The sequence below is a fragment of the Rhinopithecus bieti genome, unplaced genomic scaffold (genome assembly GCF_001698545.2).
Source record: "Rhinopithecus bieti isolate Rb0 unplaced genomic scaffold, ASM169854v2 scaffold_33652, whole genome shotgun sequence".
Classification (NCBI taxonomy): domain Eukaryota; kingdom Metazoa; phylum Chordata; class Mammalia; order Primates; family Cercopithecidae; genus Rhinopithecus; species Rhinopithecus bieti.
In genome coordinates, this window is record NW_016814761.1 from 4012550 (window position 1) to 4027615 (window position 15066).

The 15066-nt window shown below is 42.3% G+C and overlaps 1 protein-coding gene across 20 annotated transcripts in view; it reads right to left on the reverse strand.

Annotated features, from left to right (window-relative positions):
- Window positions 1-952: 952 nt before the first annotated feature.
- Window positions 953-15066, reverse strand: part of EIF4G3 (eukaryotic translation initiation factor 4 gamma 3) — a 268928-nt gene continuing 254814 nt past the window's right edge. For 19 of the 20 annotated variants that reach the window (XM_017852121.1, XM_017852123.1, XM_017852119.1 and 16 more), the window contains 4 exons: window positions 8392-8538; window positions 6730-6811; window positions 4025-4171; window positions 953-1959 (listed from right to left, as the gene is read on the reverse strand). In XM_017852121.1, the coding sequence (XP_017707610.1) occupies window positions 1778-1959; window positions 4025-4171; window positions 6730-6811; window positions 8392-8538 (558 nt within the window). In that variant the 3' untranslated portion in view covers window positions 953-1777. The remainder of the gene's footprint in view (window positions 1960-4024; window positions 4172-6729; window positions 6812-8391; window positions 8539-15066) is intronic. The other variant, XM_017852113.1, reaches the window with a different exon arrangement.

The window sequence follows — 15066 nt, forward strand, 5'->3', positions numbered from 1 at the left end:
TCTTGTGTTCAGCGACACTTCAGAAAAACATTTTATTGCTATAGAAAATTTTGTTCTTGTGTTTCACAAGTCTTCCCAAGTCTCTTAATGTGGATATTTCTTCAGAGATGGAAGCCAGCAGAAATCTCTTGTTATCCAGATACAAAAGACAAAGACTATTTATCTGGAGTAATCTGGCTTTCTTCATAAATACATGATGGCCCACAAACAACTGAAATGGAAAGCCATCTGTAGAGACTGCGACTTCACGAAAGGGTGGGGAAATTAGAAAGCACAGCACTCCAATATCTGTAGGAGAAGCAGAGGCCAAAGCAGAGGCCCACAGTTAGCTTTATACTCACCAGAATGCCTTGAATGAGGTTGGAGTTGGCAGACAATGTGATTTTCATACATGGTATTGGTTTGATTTTAAACCCCACCCCTACTTTCATAAAAATCCCACCCCCACTTTTGTAAAAGCATAACATAGCTTTTGGTTTTATTCATTCTTTAGAGGACATCTTTGGGTTTCTTAAGCATTGCAGGCAATTGATGGAAGATTTTAAAATCAGTGGCAGTGGCAGTCTCAAAGTGAATTATTGTCCTGAGTCCTGATACATACAGTGGAAAACTTAGTTATCTAAAGGACTGCCCTGAGGTTTACTGTCCTGAATGAATTTCTAGTTAGTGTTAGAAATAAGTTTCACTGGACTCCCAGTGGGGCATTCCCACCTAAGCACGAGTGCCCTCCTTACCCACAAAGTAGCTTGCCTTTTCAGCGAGTAGAGACATATACATACATACATGTGCATGCACATACGTGCGCACACACGCACAGACACACACTCTCACTCTCTCGTTTTCTCTCTCTCACCTCAGGAGTGATTTGAATTAGACAATAAATAGCCAGACAGCACCCCCAGGAATGGGCACACATGCAGCAGCTGTCCAAAGGAGAAGTCACTTTACTTTCTTTTAAACTTGCAATGTTTGTCTTTATTTTGTTCTTTATATTTTCAAAGTGAAAAGAAATAGTATTGAGTCAATTTCTGTTTTTTTAAATATTTGTTCTATGTATTTACAAGCCTTAAAGTTGCTCTAAAGATTTCAAGAGTATTAAGAGTACTTTTCTCAGGGTAGCACTTTTTTTTTAAAACAATTCTTGGAGTTCTGTGGTCCACAGCATTTCCTTCTGTTTCAATGTTATGTATATTTTGATTACTATTGTGATTTTTTAAATTTTCTGAAGCAAGCTGAGAGGCAGGCAGAAAGATTTGATGCCAAAAAAAAAAAAATCTTTCTTACCTTGTTCACCCCAAACTTTCTCAAATCTGGACTAAATGCTATACCTTAAAACAAACATGAGGTGCATCTTGAAGGGGAGGGAAATTTATTTCTCTGCTTTTCTATTATACAAGTTGTTTACAGAAACTGCAAATTAAAAAATTACACTGGCATTTGCAGTCCTTAAAATAAATTAAAAGTTCTCAACTTTTTTTTTTTCCTAAACATTTTTTTTAGTCCTTGTTTAAAAAGAAAAGATTAAAACAGAAAATATTTTCTATAAATAATACATGTATTTTGGTTTTAGTGCTCCCGCCCTAAGGTTTGAAGTCTACTTTTTTCCAGTACCTTTTTCCTCCATGATCACCTTTTTTTCTCTTTCCCCCTCCCACTCGTGCACACGTGGGGGTTTCTGCGAGAATTGGCCTTGCTGCACTGTGATTGGCGAAGACGTGAAACTTTTTAAAAAAATACTTAAATTGTTTCTTTTGTTTCGTTTTGTGTATTTGAAGTTTTAGTTATCCTCAGACTCCTCTTCTGCTTCCCGCAGCCACGTGAAGAATGCCGTGACAGATTTCAGGGCCACGCCCTTCCCATTCTGCTCTGCAGGGTCCTTGCTGCTCTCCCATTTGTAGAAGGCATCCTCAGAGATCACCTCCTCATCATACAGGCAATCAAAAAACATCCGCAGCAAATCTGCAAGGAGGTGAAAATAAACTATAAGCTTTGGGACACTGTAGTTATGAGGAAAAGAATGTATTTCAAACTAATGAATGACTGAATAAATGTGCATTAATTCCCCCAGAAAAAAGCAATAATGACAATTCACCATACTTGCTCTTGACAGTATAAACAGCCCAACAACTTGTTCAAAGAAGAGGAAAAAAATATTGAAGCAGTCTAAATTATTTTTTATTCCTATTATTTTGTTCAATTTGAACTTCCTTTCTTTTTTGTTTTTGTTTTTTGTTTTTGAGAGACAATCTTGTTTTGTCCCCAGGCTGGAGTGCAGTGGTGTGATCTTGGCTCACTGCAACCTCCACCTCGTGGGTTTAAGCAACTTTCCTGCCTCAGCCTCCCAAGTACCTGGGATTACAGGCACCTGCCTGAATTTAAGCAATGTTCCTGCCTCAGCCTCCCAAGTACCTGGTATTACAGGCACCCGCCACCATGATCAGCTAATTTTTCTATTTTAAGTAGAGATGGGGTTTCACCATGTTGGCCAGGCTGGTCTCAAACTCCTGACCTCAGGTGATCCACATGCCTCAGCCTTTCTTTAAAGATTTATCTTTGTAATTATATTAGTCAAGCTAATATTATCAAATTATCTGATTCACGGTAGATTGTCTCTTCAATTACACTATAAGGATAATTTGCTTTGATCTTTTCTTTTATCTCCCAGAGCGATTCAGCAGGACTAGGGAAGAAGGAATTTTACAAAAGCAAAACTAAGGAAGTACCAAAGAACTACTTGAGTGCTATCTTTCATAGCTATGTACTGCCCACTTTTAACAAAGTCCAACTGAATTTTCGAGATGTAATAAAAATCATTAGTTAACACTAAGTATCACTAAGACTTAAGTGTACAGGTTACTTTGTTTCATTAGCCAAGAATTAATCATAACACTTAACTAAAAACTATTCTGAAACTCCTTAGTAAATATACCATGGTAAATAAACTATACTTAGGGTCTTTGTTGGGTGTCTAAAGATTCTAGAGTATCATCCTCAACATCATTAACCATCTTCATGCCCTAGACCTGTGATGTCCAATATGGAAGCTACTAGCCAAACATGGCTATTTAAATTTAAAGTCAATAATTCAGTTCCTAGTCACAACAGACACATTTAAGTATAGAATTGCCACATGTGGCTCATGGTTACCATACTCAATGGTATGAATATACTTCCATCATTGTAGAAAGTTTTGTTAGGCCTGCCCTGGAATGGGGATGAAATAACCTAATCTAAATAGTTTTCTTGTTGTGATTTTTTCATACGAACATATAACAAATTCTTTTTTTTTTTTTTTTGGATGGAGTCTTGCTCTGTTGCCCAGGCTGGAGTGCAGTGGCACAATCTTGGCTCACTGCAAACTCCGCCTCCCAGGTTCAAGTAGTTCTCTTGCCTCAGCTTCCTGAGTAGCTGGGACTACAGGCACATGCCACCTAGCCCATTTTTGTATTTTTTTTTTTTGAGACAGAGTCTCGCTCTGTCGCCAGGCTGGAGTGCAGTGGCGTGATCTTGGATCACTGTAACCTCCGCCTCCTGTGTTCAAGCGATTCTCCTGCTTCAGCCTACCAAGTAGCTGGCATTACAGACGCATGCCACCACACCAGGCTAATGTTTTGTATTTTTAGTAGAGATAGGGTTTCACCGTGTTAGCCAGGATGGTCTCGATCTCCTGACCTCATGATCCATCCGCCTCGGCCTCCCAAAGTGCTGGGATTACAGTCATGAGCCACTGTGCCTGGCCAATTTCTGTATTTTTAGTAGAGACGGGGTTTCACCATGATGGCCAGGCTGGTCTTGAACTCTTGACCTCAAGTGATCTGCCCACCGTGGCCTCCCAAAGTGCTGGGATTACAGGTGCGAGCCACTGCACCTGGCCAAATTCAGATTTATTAAAGTTAGTTATATGAGTTTTTGTTATTAGTGATTCTTTTATTGTCCCAAGTTCAAACCCTAAATCATCTCTAAGTCCTGGCTTGGATAAACCTCACTCATTGGTTGGATTAACTGTAACATGACATAAACTTACTGGCAGGTTGATCGAGTTTTACTATCGATGCTTGTAGTGCATAAAGTGCTTGCAGTTCCTTCTCTGTATCTGAGTCTAGGTACTTGAGTAAGATCGGCACTCTCTGCTTGATAACAGCAGTGTCCACTCTGAAGGTAGAAGAGTCGGCTAAAGATGATAGAAGAACTAGGAATTACATTTAAGGAGTTAACATAGAATTATCTTTAATTTTCTTTCTTTCTTTTTTCTTTTTTTGTGAGACAGAGTCTCACTCTATCGCCCAGGGTGGAGTGCAGTGGCACGATCTCAGCTCACTGCAACCTCTGTCTCCCAGGTTCAAGCGATTATCCTGTCTCAGCCTCCCAAGTTGCTGGGACTACAGGCGCTTGCCACCATGCCTGACTGATCTTTTTGTGTATTTTTAGCAGAGATGGGGTTTCACAATGTTGGTCAGGCTTGTCTCGAACTCCTGACCTCAGGCGATCCACCTGCCTCAGCCTCCCAAACTGCTTGGATTACAGGCATGAGCCACCACTCCTGGCCTCTTCTTCTTCTTAATTTTTAGTTTTTTAAATAATAGAGACAAGGTATCACTATATTGCCCAAGCTGGTCTTGAACTCCTAGGCTCAAGCAATCCTTTTGCCTTGGCCTCCCAAAATGGTAGGATTACAGGCATGAGCCACTGCACTTGGCTCATTTTCAATTTTCTGAGTACAAAGGACCCATATGGCTCTACAAAAGAAGAGGCAAGAAGGTCTAAGGGAAATATTTTGAAATCCAAAATGCTCTGAAATTATTAATGAGACATTCTTTCACAAATAATAAAAAACATGGAGGGGGATGCATTTTGAATGCTGGTTTCCCTCAGGAGTAGCATACCCAATTATCTTTAATTATAATGAAACGGTGACAGTGGTTTTACGACAAACTACAAAAGCAAAATTAATCAAATGTCTTATCATAAAAAAAGGTGAGGTGGGCCGGGCGTGGTGGCTCAAGCCTGTAATCCCAGCACTTTGGGAGGCCGAGACGGGCGGATCACGAGGTCAGGAGATCGAGACCATCCTGGCTAACATGGTGAAACCCCGTCTCTACTAAAAAATACAAAAAACTAGCCGGGCGAGGTGGCGGGCACCTGTAATCCCAGCTACTCGGGAGGCTGAGCCAGGAGAATGGCATAAACCCGGGATGCGGAGCTTGCAGTGAGCTGAGATCCAGCCACTGCACTCCAGCCTGAGCGACAGAGCGAGACTCCGTCACAAAAAAAAAAAAAAAAAAAAAAAAAAGGTGAGGTGATAGGTATGTTAATTAATTTGATTCAATCATTCCACATTGGACACATATATCAAAACATCACATTGTACCCCATAAACATATACGATCATAATTTGTCAATCAAAAATAACTGAAACATAGAGTAGGAATTTCAAGTGAGTACTTAAAAAAAGCAACATAAAAAAAGCAACATTAGAAAAGGAAATTAAAGCGACACTTAATACAAATCTTTTCAGAAGGGTAAAATGATTGGAACCATTTTGTAATTACCAGGATAAAAATTAACTGTGGCAGTGGCAGATAGCATACCTAATCCAGGCCTTTTGAGGGAAAGGAATCATAAAAAGGGGCTGAGAAATGAAAAGCATCCTCAGTGTGAAGACACATAAGGGCTTATATTATCTGTAAGTTATCACTAAGACACAATTTTGTTTTTAAAAGCAGATTTTGTGCTGGGCCTCATGGCTCAGGCCTGTAATTCTAGGTACTCAAGAGGCTGAGGCGATAGGATCCCTTAAGCCCAGGAGTTCAGGTCCAGCCTGGGCAACATAGTGACCCCCACCATCTCAAGAAAACAAAAACCAACAGCTTTTGGACTTCCCAACTCAAATTTTAAACATGAAAGTCTTATGATGGTTCTATGGATACTGAAAATGATTTTTAAGAATTTCATGAAGACTTTCTACTTAGCTTTGTTATTTATCTCATTAAAGAACATTGAAAATAAATTCATTGCAAATCTTAAGTTACAATTCTGAAGCTATATTAAGTGGCAGGAAGCTATCTTCAAAAATAATACAGACAGACTTGAAATTCTGAGACACCTTTTGTGCTGATGAATTTTTTTTTCTCACTCCAGTGACAGAAGTATGAATTTCCATCTGAAACTAAAGAGATGTCTTCATGGAATAATGTTAAATATTGTATACAGCTTGGAATATTTAGGATTTCTACTGATCCTAATCCTATCAATATTAACAATTTATAAACCAATAAAAGTGTCTTATCATATAAAATAAAGTCAATGAAGAACAGGACAAACTGTTGGTATTTTTTTCTTCGTATATGTACTTACATAAAATGACTTTTTTGATGAGAATAACCCTATACTGATAATTAGATTAAGAATATTCAACCCATTCATTGTAATTCATGATTGGAAGGAGGCGGCAGCCCTGAATGTTAGAGGTGAAAAGATGAAGAAAAAGCTACACACAACGTAGTGAAAAACCACCCAAGGAGCATGCAAGGCATGTGGTGGCTGGTTAGATCTGGGTTCTCTGTAGCGGAGCTTGAGACAACCACGCATCACAGACAGAAAGGACAGCGCACAGAAAAGTGAGCTACATAGGTCAAGTTTTGAAAACAATGTAAAATCAAACTGTATACTTAGTAGTTGACATAATGGGGATTTCAGATGTTATGAGCTGCCTTCAGAAATGTTACTTACCTATAATAGCTGCTTTACAAACAGCAGTCATTAAAGCTCTAAGGAATGTAGGTGAACTCATCTGGCTTTCGTCTAGATTAGCCTGAAGTCAAAAAGAAATAAAACAATTAAAGATAACCTTGCTCAGCCAGGCACAGAGGCTCATGCCTGTAATCCCAACACTTTGGGAGGCCGAGACAGGAGGCTCACTTGAGGCTAGGAGTTGAGACCAGTCTGGGCAATATAGTGAGACCCTATCTCTACAAAAAAAAAAAAAAAAAAAAAAGGGCTGGGTATTGTGGCACATGCCTGTGCCTGTGTTCCCAGCTACCTGGGAGACTAAGGTGGGAGGACTGCTTGACCCCAAGAGTTTGAGGCTGCAGTAAGTTATGACTGCACCACTGTACTATAGCATGGGTGACAGAGCAAGACCTAATCTCGAGAAAACAAAATACAGGCCCATTGCAGTGGCTCATGCCTGTAATCCCAGTGCTTTGGGAGGCTGAAGAGGGCGGGATCACCTGAGGTCAGGAGTTCGAGACCAGCCTGGCCAATATGATGAAACAGTGTCTCTACTAAAAACACAAAAATCAGCCAGGCATGGTGGCAGGCAGAGGCTGAGGCAGGAGAATCGTTTGAACCTGGGAGGTGGAGGCTGCAGTGAGCCAAGATTGCACCACTGTACTCCAGACTGGGCGACAAGAGCAAAACTCCATCTCAAAAAAAAACCGAAAAACAAAAAAAGATATCCTTGCACACCAGAGAAATTATCCTCCTGAAAATCAGGACCAATCTGGCAGTAAGAACAATAGATGAGTCACTTTTTTTTTTTTTTTGAGACAGAGTCTCACACTGTCACGCAGGCTGGAGTGCAGTGGTGCGATCTCACCTCACTGTAACCTCTACCTCCCAGGTTCAAGCGATTCTCCTGCCTCAGCTTCCTGAGTAGCTGGGACTACAGGCGCCTGCCACCATGCCCAGCTAATTTTTTAGTACTTTTAGTAGAGATGTTTCACTATGTTGGCCAGGCTAGTCTCAAACTCCTGACCTTGTGATCTGCCCACCTTGGCCTCTCGAAGTGCTGGGATTACAGGCATGAGCCATCATGCCCGGACCACATGAGTCACATTTTTGCACATTCTTGCTAAAATTAAAAGTCCGATTCATTGAAAAATAATTTGGCTATTGCCAGTTCTATATGCAAATATTTGAATGAGCAGTATTTACTTTTCAGGGTCCCCCCACTGCCTATCCTCTACTCATTCAATTACACCGTGTTAAGTACTTGTACATTTGGAAGTACAATCACTTAAAAACGTATTTTATTCACCAATAAGTAATCCATATTAAGATAATCTACTCAATCTATGAAAGAACGACACCACGACTGCAGTGTATTTTAATGACTACTTACTCAGAAGCATGTAACTATTTTTACATGTGCCAATACTGCTTTTTCATCTGAATTTTAATGTGAATTAAAGTTAATCTCAAGCATTACTTAACCCCTTTAAGTGGTGAGAAAATATTACTCTTTTCTAAGGATGGCAAAACAAAAGCATTTAAAACTAATATCATTAAGGTTAAAAACTCATGAAGTGAACAGATAGGTAAGCGAATTAAGGGGATCCCACAAGAATCTTTCCTGTAGAGATATCAGGGAAGGTGACATAGTCTTTATACCTCTACCCAATCAAAGATCTGTTCATCATTCGCTTTGTCCTCAATAATGAGTTTCTCGAGTCGCTTATATAGCTCTTCGGCAGACAATTCTTTCTTTGAAAGTGCTTCAGAGGAACAGGGACTGTCAGACTCTATGAAGTCCAACTTCTGAAACATAAAAGGAGGAACATATTAATATATTAATATAATTCTATGTTATCATCCTGAGAGAAGAACAAAGTCATAGGTTATGTCTTCTATTTTACACGGAATCAGAATGATCAGCAGAGGCTATTTTATGTTTGTAGTTGTTTCTTTTTTGAGATAGGGTCTTGCTCTGTCACCCAGGCTGGAGTTTGGCTCACTGCAACTTTCACATCACGGGCTCAAGCAATCCTCCCACCTCAGTCTCCTGAATAGCCGGGACTCCAGACCTGCACCACCACACTTGGCTATTTTTTTGTATTTTTAGTAGAGAAGGGGTCTCGCCATGTTTCCCAGGCTGGTCTTGAGCTCCTGAGCTCAAGCAATCCGCCCTCCTTGGCCTCCCAAAGTACTGGGATTACAGGCATGACTCACCACGCCCAACCTGTTTGTATTATAGTTTTGAAAGACTGTAGTCCACTATCCTTCTGAATATTTTTCCAACTTCTCATACTGTGTATCTTAAAAAGGAAGGAAATAAACCCCTATAATTATCTCTAGGCTATGGTTACATGCAAATAACCAATCTTCCCCTTGAGCTTCAATCTTCCCCTTAGCTGCAACGTAGCTCTTTAAGGCAGGATAGGAGCCCTAGAAAAGGCTAAAGTTTCACTCCCTTTCTGCAACCTATGGTTTAATATTAGTATTGGTACTCAGCAAACTTGATAGGTTAATATTAGTATTGGTATCAAAACTCGATAGTTTTGGCTTTGTTAAGTTATGGCCATTTTGAATATAGGTGTGAGAAATGATGCTATAAGTGTTTAGCACGTAGATACGTAGTTTTAAAAAATCTATAATCAGTCTGGGTGCAGTGGCTCATGCCATTAATCCCAGCACTTTGGGAGGCCAAGGCAGGAGGAGTGTATGAGTCCAGGAGTTTGAGACCAGCCTGGGCAACATGGCAAAACCCCGTCTCTACCAAAACAAATACCAAAATTAGCCAGGTGTTGTGGCGTGGGCCTGTGGTCCCAGCTATTCAGGAGGCTGAGATGGGAGGACTGCTTGAGCATGGGAGGTTGAGGCTGCAGTGAGCTGTCACTGTGCCACTGCACTGCAGCCTGGCAACAGGGCGAGATCCTGTCTCAAAAAGAAAAAATAATCTATAATCAAAATTATTCATAATTTTCAAGGGACTAAAGAAATGAGGTATGTTGGTATGCCTTGCTTCATGTGGCTTCTTTATACAAAAACCATAAAGATGAATATATTAAGGATTACTCACATTAGGTTTTCTCTAATACCCTTGAATACTCTGGGATAGTCCTGTACCCTATCCCCAATCCACAAAGTGAAAACCACTGTCTTGAATTCTGTCATCTGATTGTTCCATTTCTACCACTTATGTAGCATCTCTAAATGATACTTCTCAATAAGGTTTTATTCTTTATTTATTTTTGACTTGGGGTCTTACTATGTTGCCAGGTTGGACTTGAACTCTGGGACTCAAAGATCCTCCTGCCTCAGCCTCCCGAGCAGCTGAGACTACAGTGTGTACCACTGCACCCAGCTCCATAAGGTTTTAGAAACGTGGCTCAATATTACAAACAATTTTTCTGATTCAGTATTGGTTACCTATACATCCAATCCATGATGCTCCAATATACGCAAAAAAGCACAACATGAAGGCCATAAGCTCTTTAAGCAAACCGAAAGTCAAGATACAGGCCAAGTTTTTTTCAACCTCATTTTTCAAACTATACTCTAAACACTTTTATATATTCATTTTATTATGTATATATTATTTTGCCTTTTTTTTCTTTTAAACTGAAAGAAAAAAATATTTATTTATCTAGACAGAGTCTTCCTCTTTCGCCCAAGTTACAGTGCAATGGCACTAGCATGGCTCACTGCAGCCTTGACCTCTAATTGCTTTTTTTTTTCTTTTAAATTGAAGTCTCATATTTATTTATTTATTTAGACAGGGTCTTGCTCTTTTGCCTAGGTTACAGTGCAGTGGCACTATCATGGCTCACTGTAGCCTTGACCTCCCAGGCCAAGTGATCCTTAGCCAACTAATGCAAGAACAAAAAATCAAATACTGCGTGTTTTCACTCATAGGTGGGAGCTAAATGGTGACAACACATGGACACATAGAGTGGAACAACACACACGAACCTATCAGAGGGCAGAGGTTGGGAGGAGGGAGAAGATCAGGAAAAATAATAGGTACTAGGCTAATACCCGGATGACAAAATAATCTGTACAACAAACCCCCATGACACAAGTTTACCTATATAACAAACCTGCAAATGCACCCCGACCTTAAAATAAAAGTTAAATTTAAAGAAAAAGAGGAGTGAGGGAGAGGGAGTGGAGGAGGAGGAAAGAGGAGAGAGGGGAGAGGAGAGGAGAGAGAGAGAGAAGAGAAAGAGAGACAGACAGACAGACAGACAGAGATACTATTGATGGCAGTGGCTGCTGCCAGTACGCTGGCTGCAGTAGGGAGGCGCAGCTGGTGCTATACACTGCATGGAGCTGGTGGGAGCCCTGTCCCTTTTGAGTTGGGATGGGAGCTGCCTGTGCTACTGCAGCCACCCAAACCGCAGGTGTAGACCCAGGGCTCCTGCTCTATGGAACAGGCAGGAGCCCTGCCCTCCTAGAGTCACCCAAACTGCAGCTACAGATCCAAGCCTCTCTGTGCTCTTGGGGGATCAGGGAACAGGCAGGATCTCCCCTCCTGGGTGCTGTCGCAGCTGCATGACCCACGGCTGCAGACCTGTGGCTCCTGTTCCACAAAGCAGGCAGGAGACGGGACAAGGGGGAGCCCTGCCTCTTCTGAGTTGGTGGGGTGGGAGCTCTGGGGTGCAGCTGTGGCTGCCCTCCCAGGCATGCAGGACCCGGGCATCTCTGCAGTCTGCACCCTCAGGTGCCCCAGGAAGGATCCCCTGTCCCTGCAGGCTCAGGGGTGTCTGCTTTCCGATCTTGGAGTGGGGTTGGGACCAAGCCCCAGGGCCATGAATGGCAGCAGGAGGCAGACAGAGTCCTGGGTAGAAGGGGGCAGGGTCCCCAGTAAGGCCCCACCCTCAGGCCAGGGAGGACCTGAAGGCTGGGGGCTGGGGTGCCAGTCCAGCAGACTGGAGTGGGGCATCATGGTGCCTCTTCCAGGCCCAACCATGGCTGCCTATGGACCAATCACCATGCATTTCCTCCCCTCTGAGGTATAAAAGCCCTGGGCTTAGCCAGAGCAGGGCAGAAGATGGCCAGAGGACAAAGAGGGCAGAGAGACGATGGGAGGATCAGCTGCAGAGAAGAGTGCCTTCTCTGCTGAGAGCTACAGAGATGACCTGCAAGCAGAGAGCTTCCCTCTCCACTGAGAGCTTCAGAGACGTGCAGAAATGTCCAAATGACCTGCCTGTGGAGAGGAGTTATCCTCTCCAGAGCCATGATGGCAGATTACAGGCACGTGGGATCACAGGTGCGTGCTACCACATACAGCTAATTTTTGTATTTTAATTAGAGACGGGGTTTCACCACGTTGGCCAGGCTGGTCTCGAACTCCTGACCTCGTGATCCACTACCCACTCCTCTGAGCTGTTCTAATACTAACTAAATCTCTTCTTCACCCTTCACTTGTTTGCATACCTCATTCTTCCTGGACACAGGACAAGAACTCAGGCAAAGGTGCCATGGTCACAGAGGTTTCTGGCCAAAAAAATCCACACCCCAGAGATCCCATAACACTACTGCTTAAATACTTTGATAGTCACAGCCCTAAAAGCTACTTTAGTCGGAAAGGGTTGAAATAACAGCCAGTCCCAGCACTGGCCTCTCAGTCAACTGCCAGGCAGATTAAAAGACACAACCCCAATCCTTGGAAAATGAAGTCCTTATTATTCAACCTGGCACCAGCAAGCTGCACCAGAAATGGTGTGATGCCAGTTTCCTAGTGGTCTGCCACAGGCCGGGTGCTGGTAGGTTCTATGCAAAATTCCTAAATTCACTGAAATTTATCAGACTCTTTTCATCATGCATTTCCCTGGTGTTGATAATGCATGTATTTAACCAGGCTCCACAGTTCCAAAACAGTTGGCTTTAACAGATCTTGCCAGTTCAATAGTTGTGTCAGTGGAGGGACTGAATCCTGGAGCTTCACCACCTTCCCTATTACGTATACTTCCCTATTATGTATACTTCACCATCTTCCCTATTATGTATACTTCACCATCTTCCCTATTATGTATACATCAATTTTCAAATATTAAACCCACCTTACATTTCTGGGATAAATCCTACATTATTATTATTATTATTATTATTATTATTATTTTTCCTGATACGGAGTCTTGCTCTGTCACCCACAGCTGGAGTGCAGTAATGTGATCTTAGCTCACTGCAACTTCTGCCTCCTGGGTTCAAGCAATTCTCCTGCCTCAGCCTCCCGAGTAGCTGGGATTACAGGCACGTGCTATCACACCTGGCTAATTTTTGTATTTTTAGTAGAGACAGGGTTTCACCATGTTGGCCAGGCTGGTCTCGAACTCCTGACCTCGTGATCTGCCCACGTCGGCCTCCCAAAGTGCTGGGATTACAGGCATGAGCCACCATGCCCAGCCAATCCTACCTTATTATAATGTATTACTCTTATTATATATTGTTGGATTTGATTTTCTAAAATTGTATTGGGAATTTTTTCTCAAAATTTTTTTTATTATACTTTAAGTTCTAGGGTACATGTGCACAACGTGCAGGTTTGTTACATATGTATACCTGTGCCATGTTGGTGTGCTGCACCCACCAACTCGTCAGCACCCATCAACTCGTCATTGTAAATGTAAATACAAATTACATTGTAGATGTAAATATCAGGTCTAACTCCCAATGCCATCCCCCGCTCCCCCCCGCCATAATAGGCCCCGGTGTGTGATGTTCCCCCTCCAGAGTCCAAGTGATCTCATTGTTCAATTTCTCAATGTTCATGAGACATATTGCTCTATAGATTTTTTTTTTTGAGACGGAGTCTCGCTCTGTCGCCCAGGCTGGAGTGCAGTGGCCGGATCTCAGCTCACTGCAAGCTCCGCCTCCCGGGTTTACACCATTCTCCTGCCTCAGCCTCCCGAGTAGCTGGAACTACAGGCGCCCGCCACCTCGCCCGGCTAGTTTTTTGTATTTTTAGTAGAGACGGGGTTTCACCGTGTTCGCCAGGATGGCCTCGATCTCCTGACCTCGTGATCCGCCCGTCTCGGCCTCCCAAAGTGCTGGGATTACAGGCTTGAGCCACCGCGCCCGGCCCTGCTCTATAGATTTTTGAAATGTCTTTGGTTTTGGTATTAGACTAATGCTGGCCTTAGAGAAGTACCCGCTCCTCTTCAATATTCTGAATAGTTGTAGAATTCTTTTGTTAAATGGGTATTATTTCCGCTTTAAATGTTTGGTAGAGTTTACCAGTGAAATCATTTAAGCCTGGACTTGTTTTGTGGGAACATTTTTAACTATGAATTCAATTTCTTTAATAGATATGCAGGTTATCCATCTCTTGAGACAGCTCTAGTAGTCTGTATCTTTTAAGAAATTTGTGGCTGAGTGCAGCAGCTCACGCCTGTAATCCCAGCACTTTGGGAGGCCGAGGCAGGTGGATTACCTGAGGTCAGGAGTTTGACACCAGCCTGACCAACATGGAGAAACCCCATCTCTACAAAAAATACACAATTAGCCAGGCATGGTGGCACATGCCTGTAATCCCAGCTACTTGGGAGGCTGAGGCAGGAGAATCACTTAGGTTCTCCTGAGGTTACGGTGAGCCAAGATCATGCCACTGCACTCCAGCCTGGGCAACAAGAGCGAAACTCTGTCTCAAAAAAAAAAAAAGAAAAGAAAAGAAAATGTGTTCATTTCAACTAGTTCAACTACATCGATGTATTCAACTAGAGTTACTTCTTTTTGAAGACAGGGTCTCACTCTGCTGTCTAGGCTGGAGTGTAGTGACAGGATTACAGCTCACTGTAGCCTTGACCTCCCGGGCTCAAGCAATCCTCCCACCTCAGCCTCTTGAGTAGCTATGATTACAGGCATGTACCACCATGCCTGGCTTATTTTTGCATTTTTTTGTAGAGATGGGATTTTACCATCTTGCCCAGGTTGATCTTGAACTCCTAGGCTCAAGCAATTTGCCTGCCTTGGCCTCTCAAAGTGCTGGAATTACAGGCGTGAGCCACCATGCCTGGCTGATGTATTTATTGACATAAAGATTATTCATAAAATTTCCTCACCCACTTTTATGTACAGAATCTGTGTTGATGTTACTGCTTTCATTCCAGATATCAGCAATATGTACCTTCTTTTTAAAATTTTTTTCCTGATCAATCTTGCTAAAGGTTTATCACTTTTATCTTCTCAAAGTACAGGCTTTTTTTTTTTTTTTTTCCAAGATGGAGTCTCGCCCTTTTGTCCAGGCTGGAGTGCAATGGCGCAATCTCAGCTCATTGTAACTTCCGCCTCCCGGAGAACCAGCTTTTGATTTCACTGGTTTTTCTCTTTTTTTTTTTTTTTTTT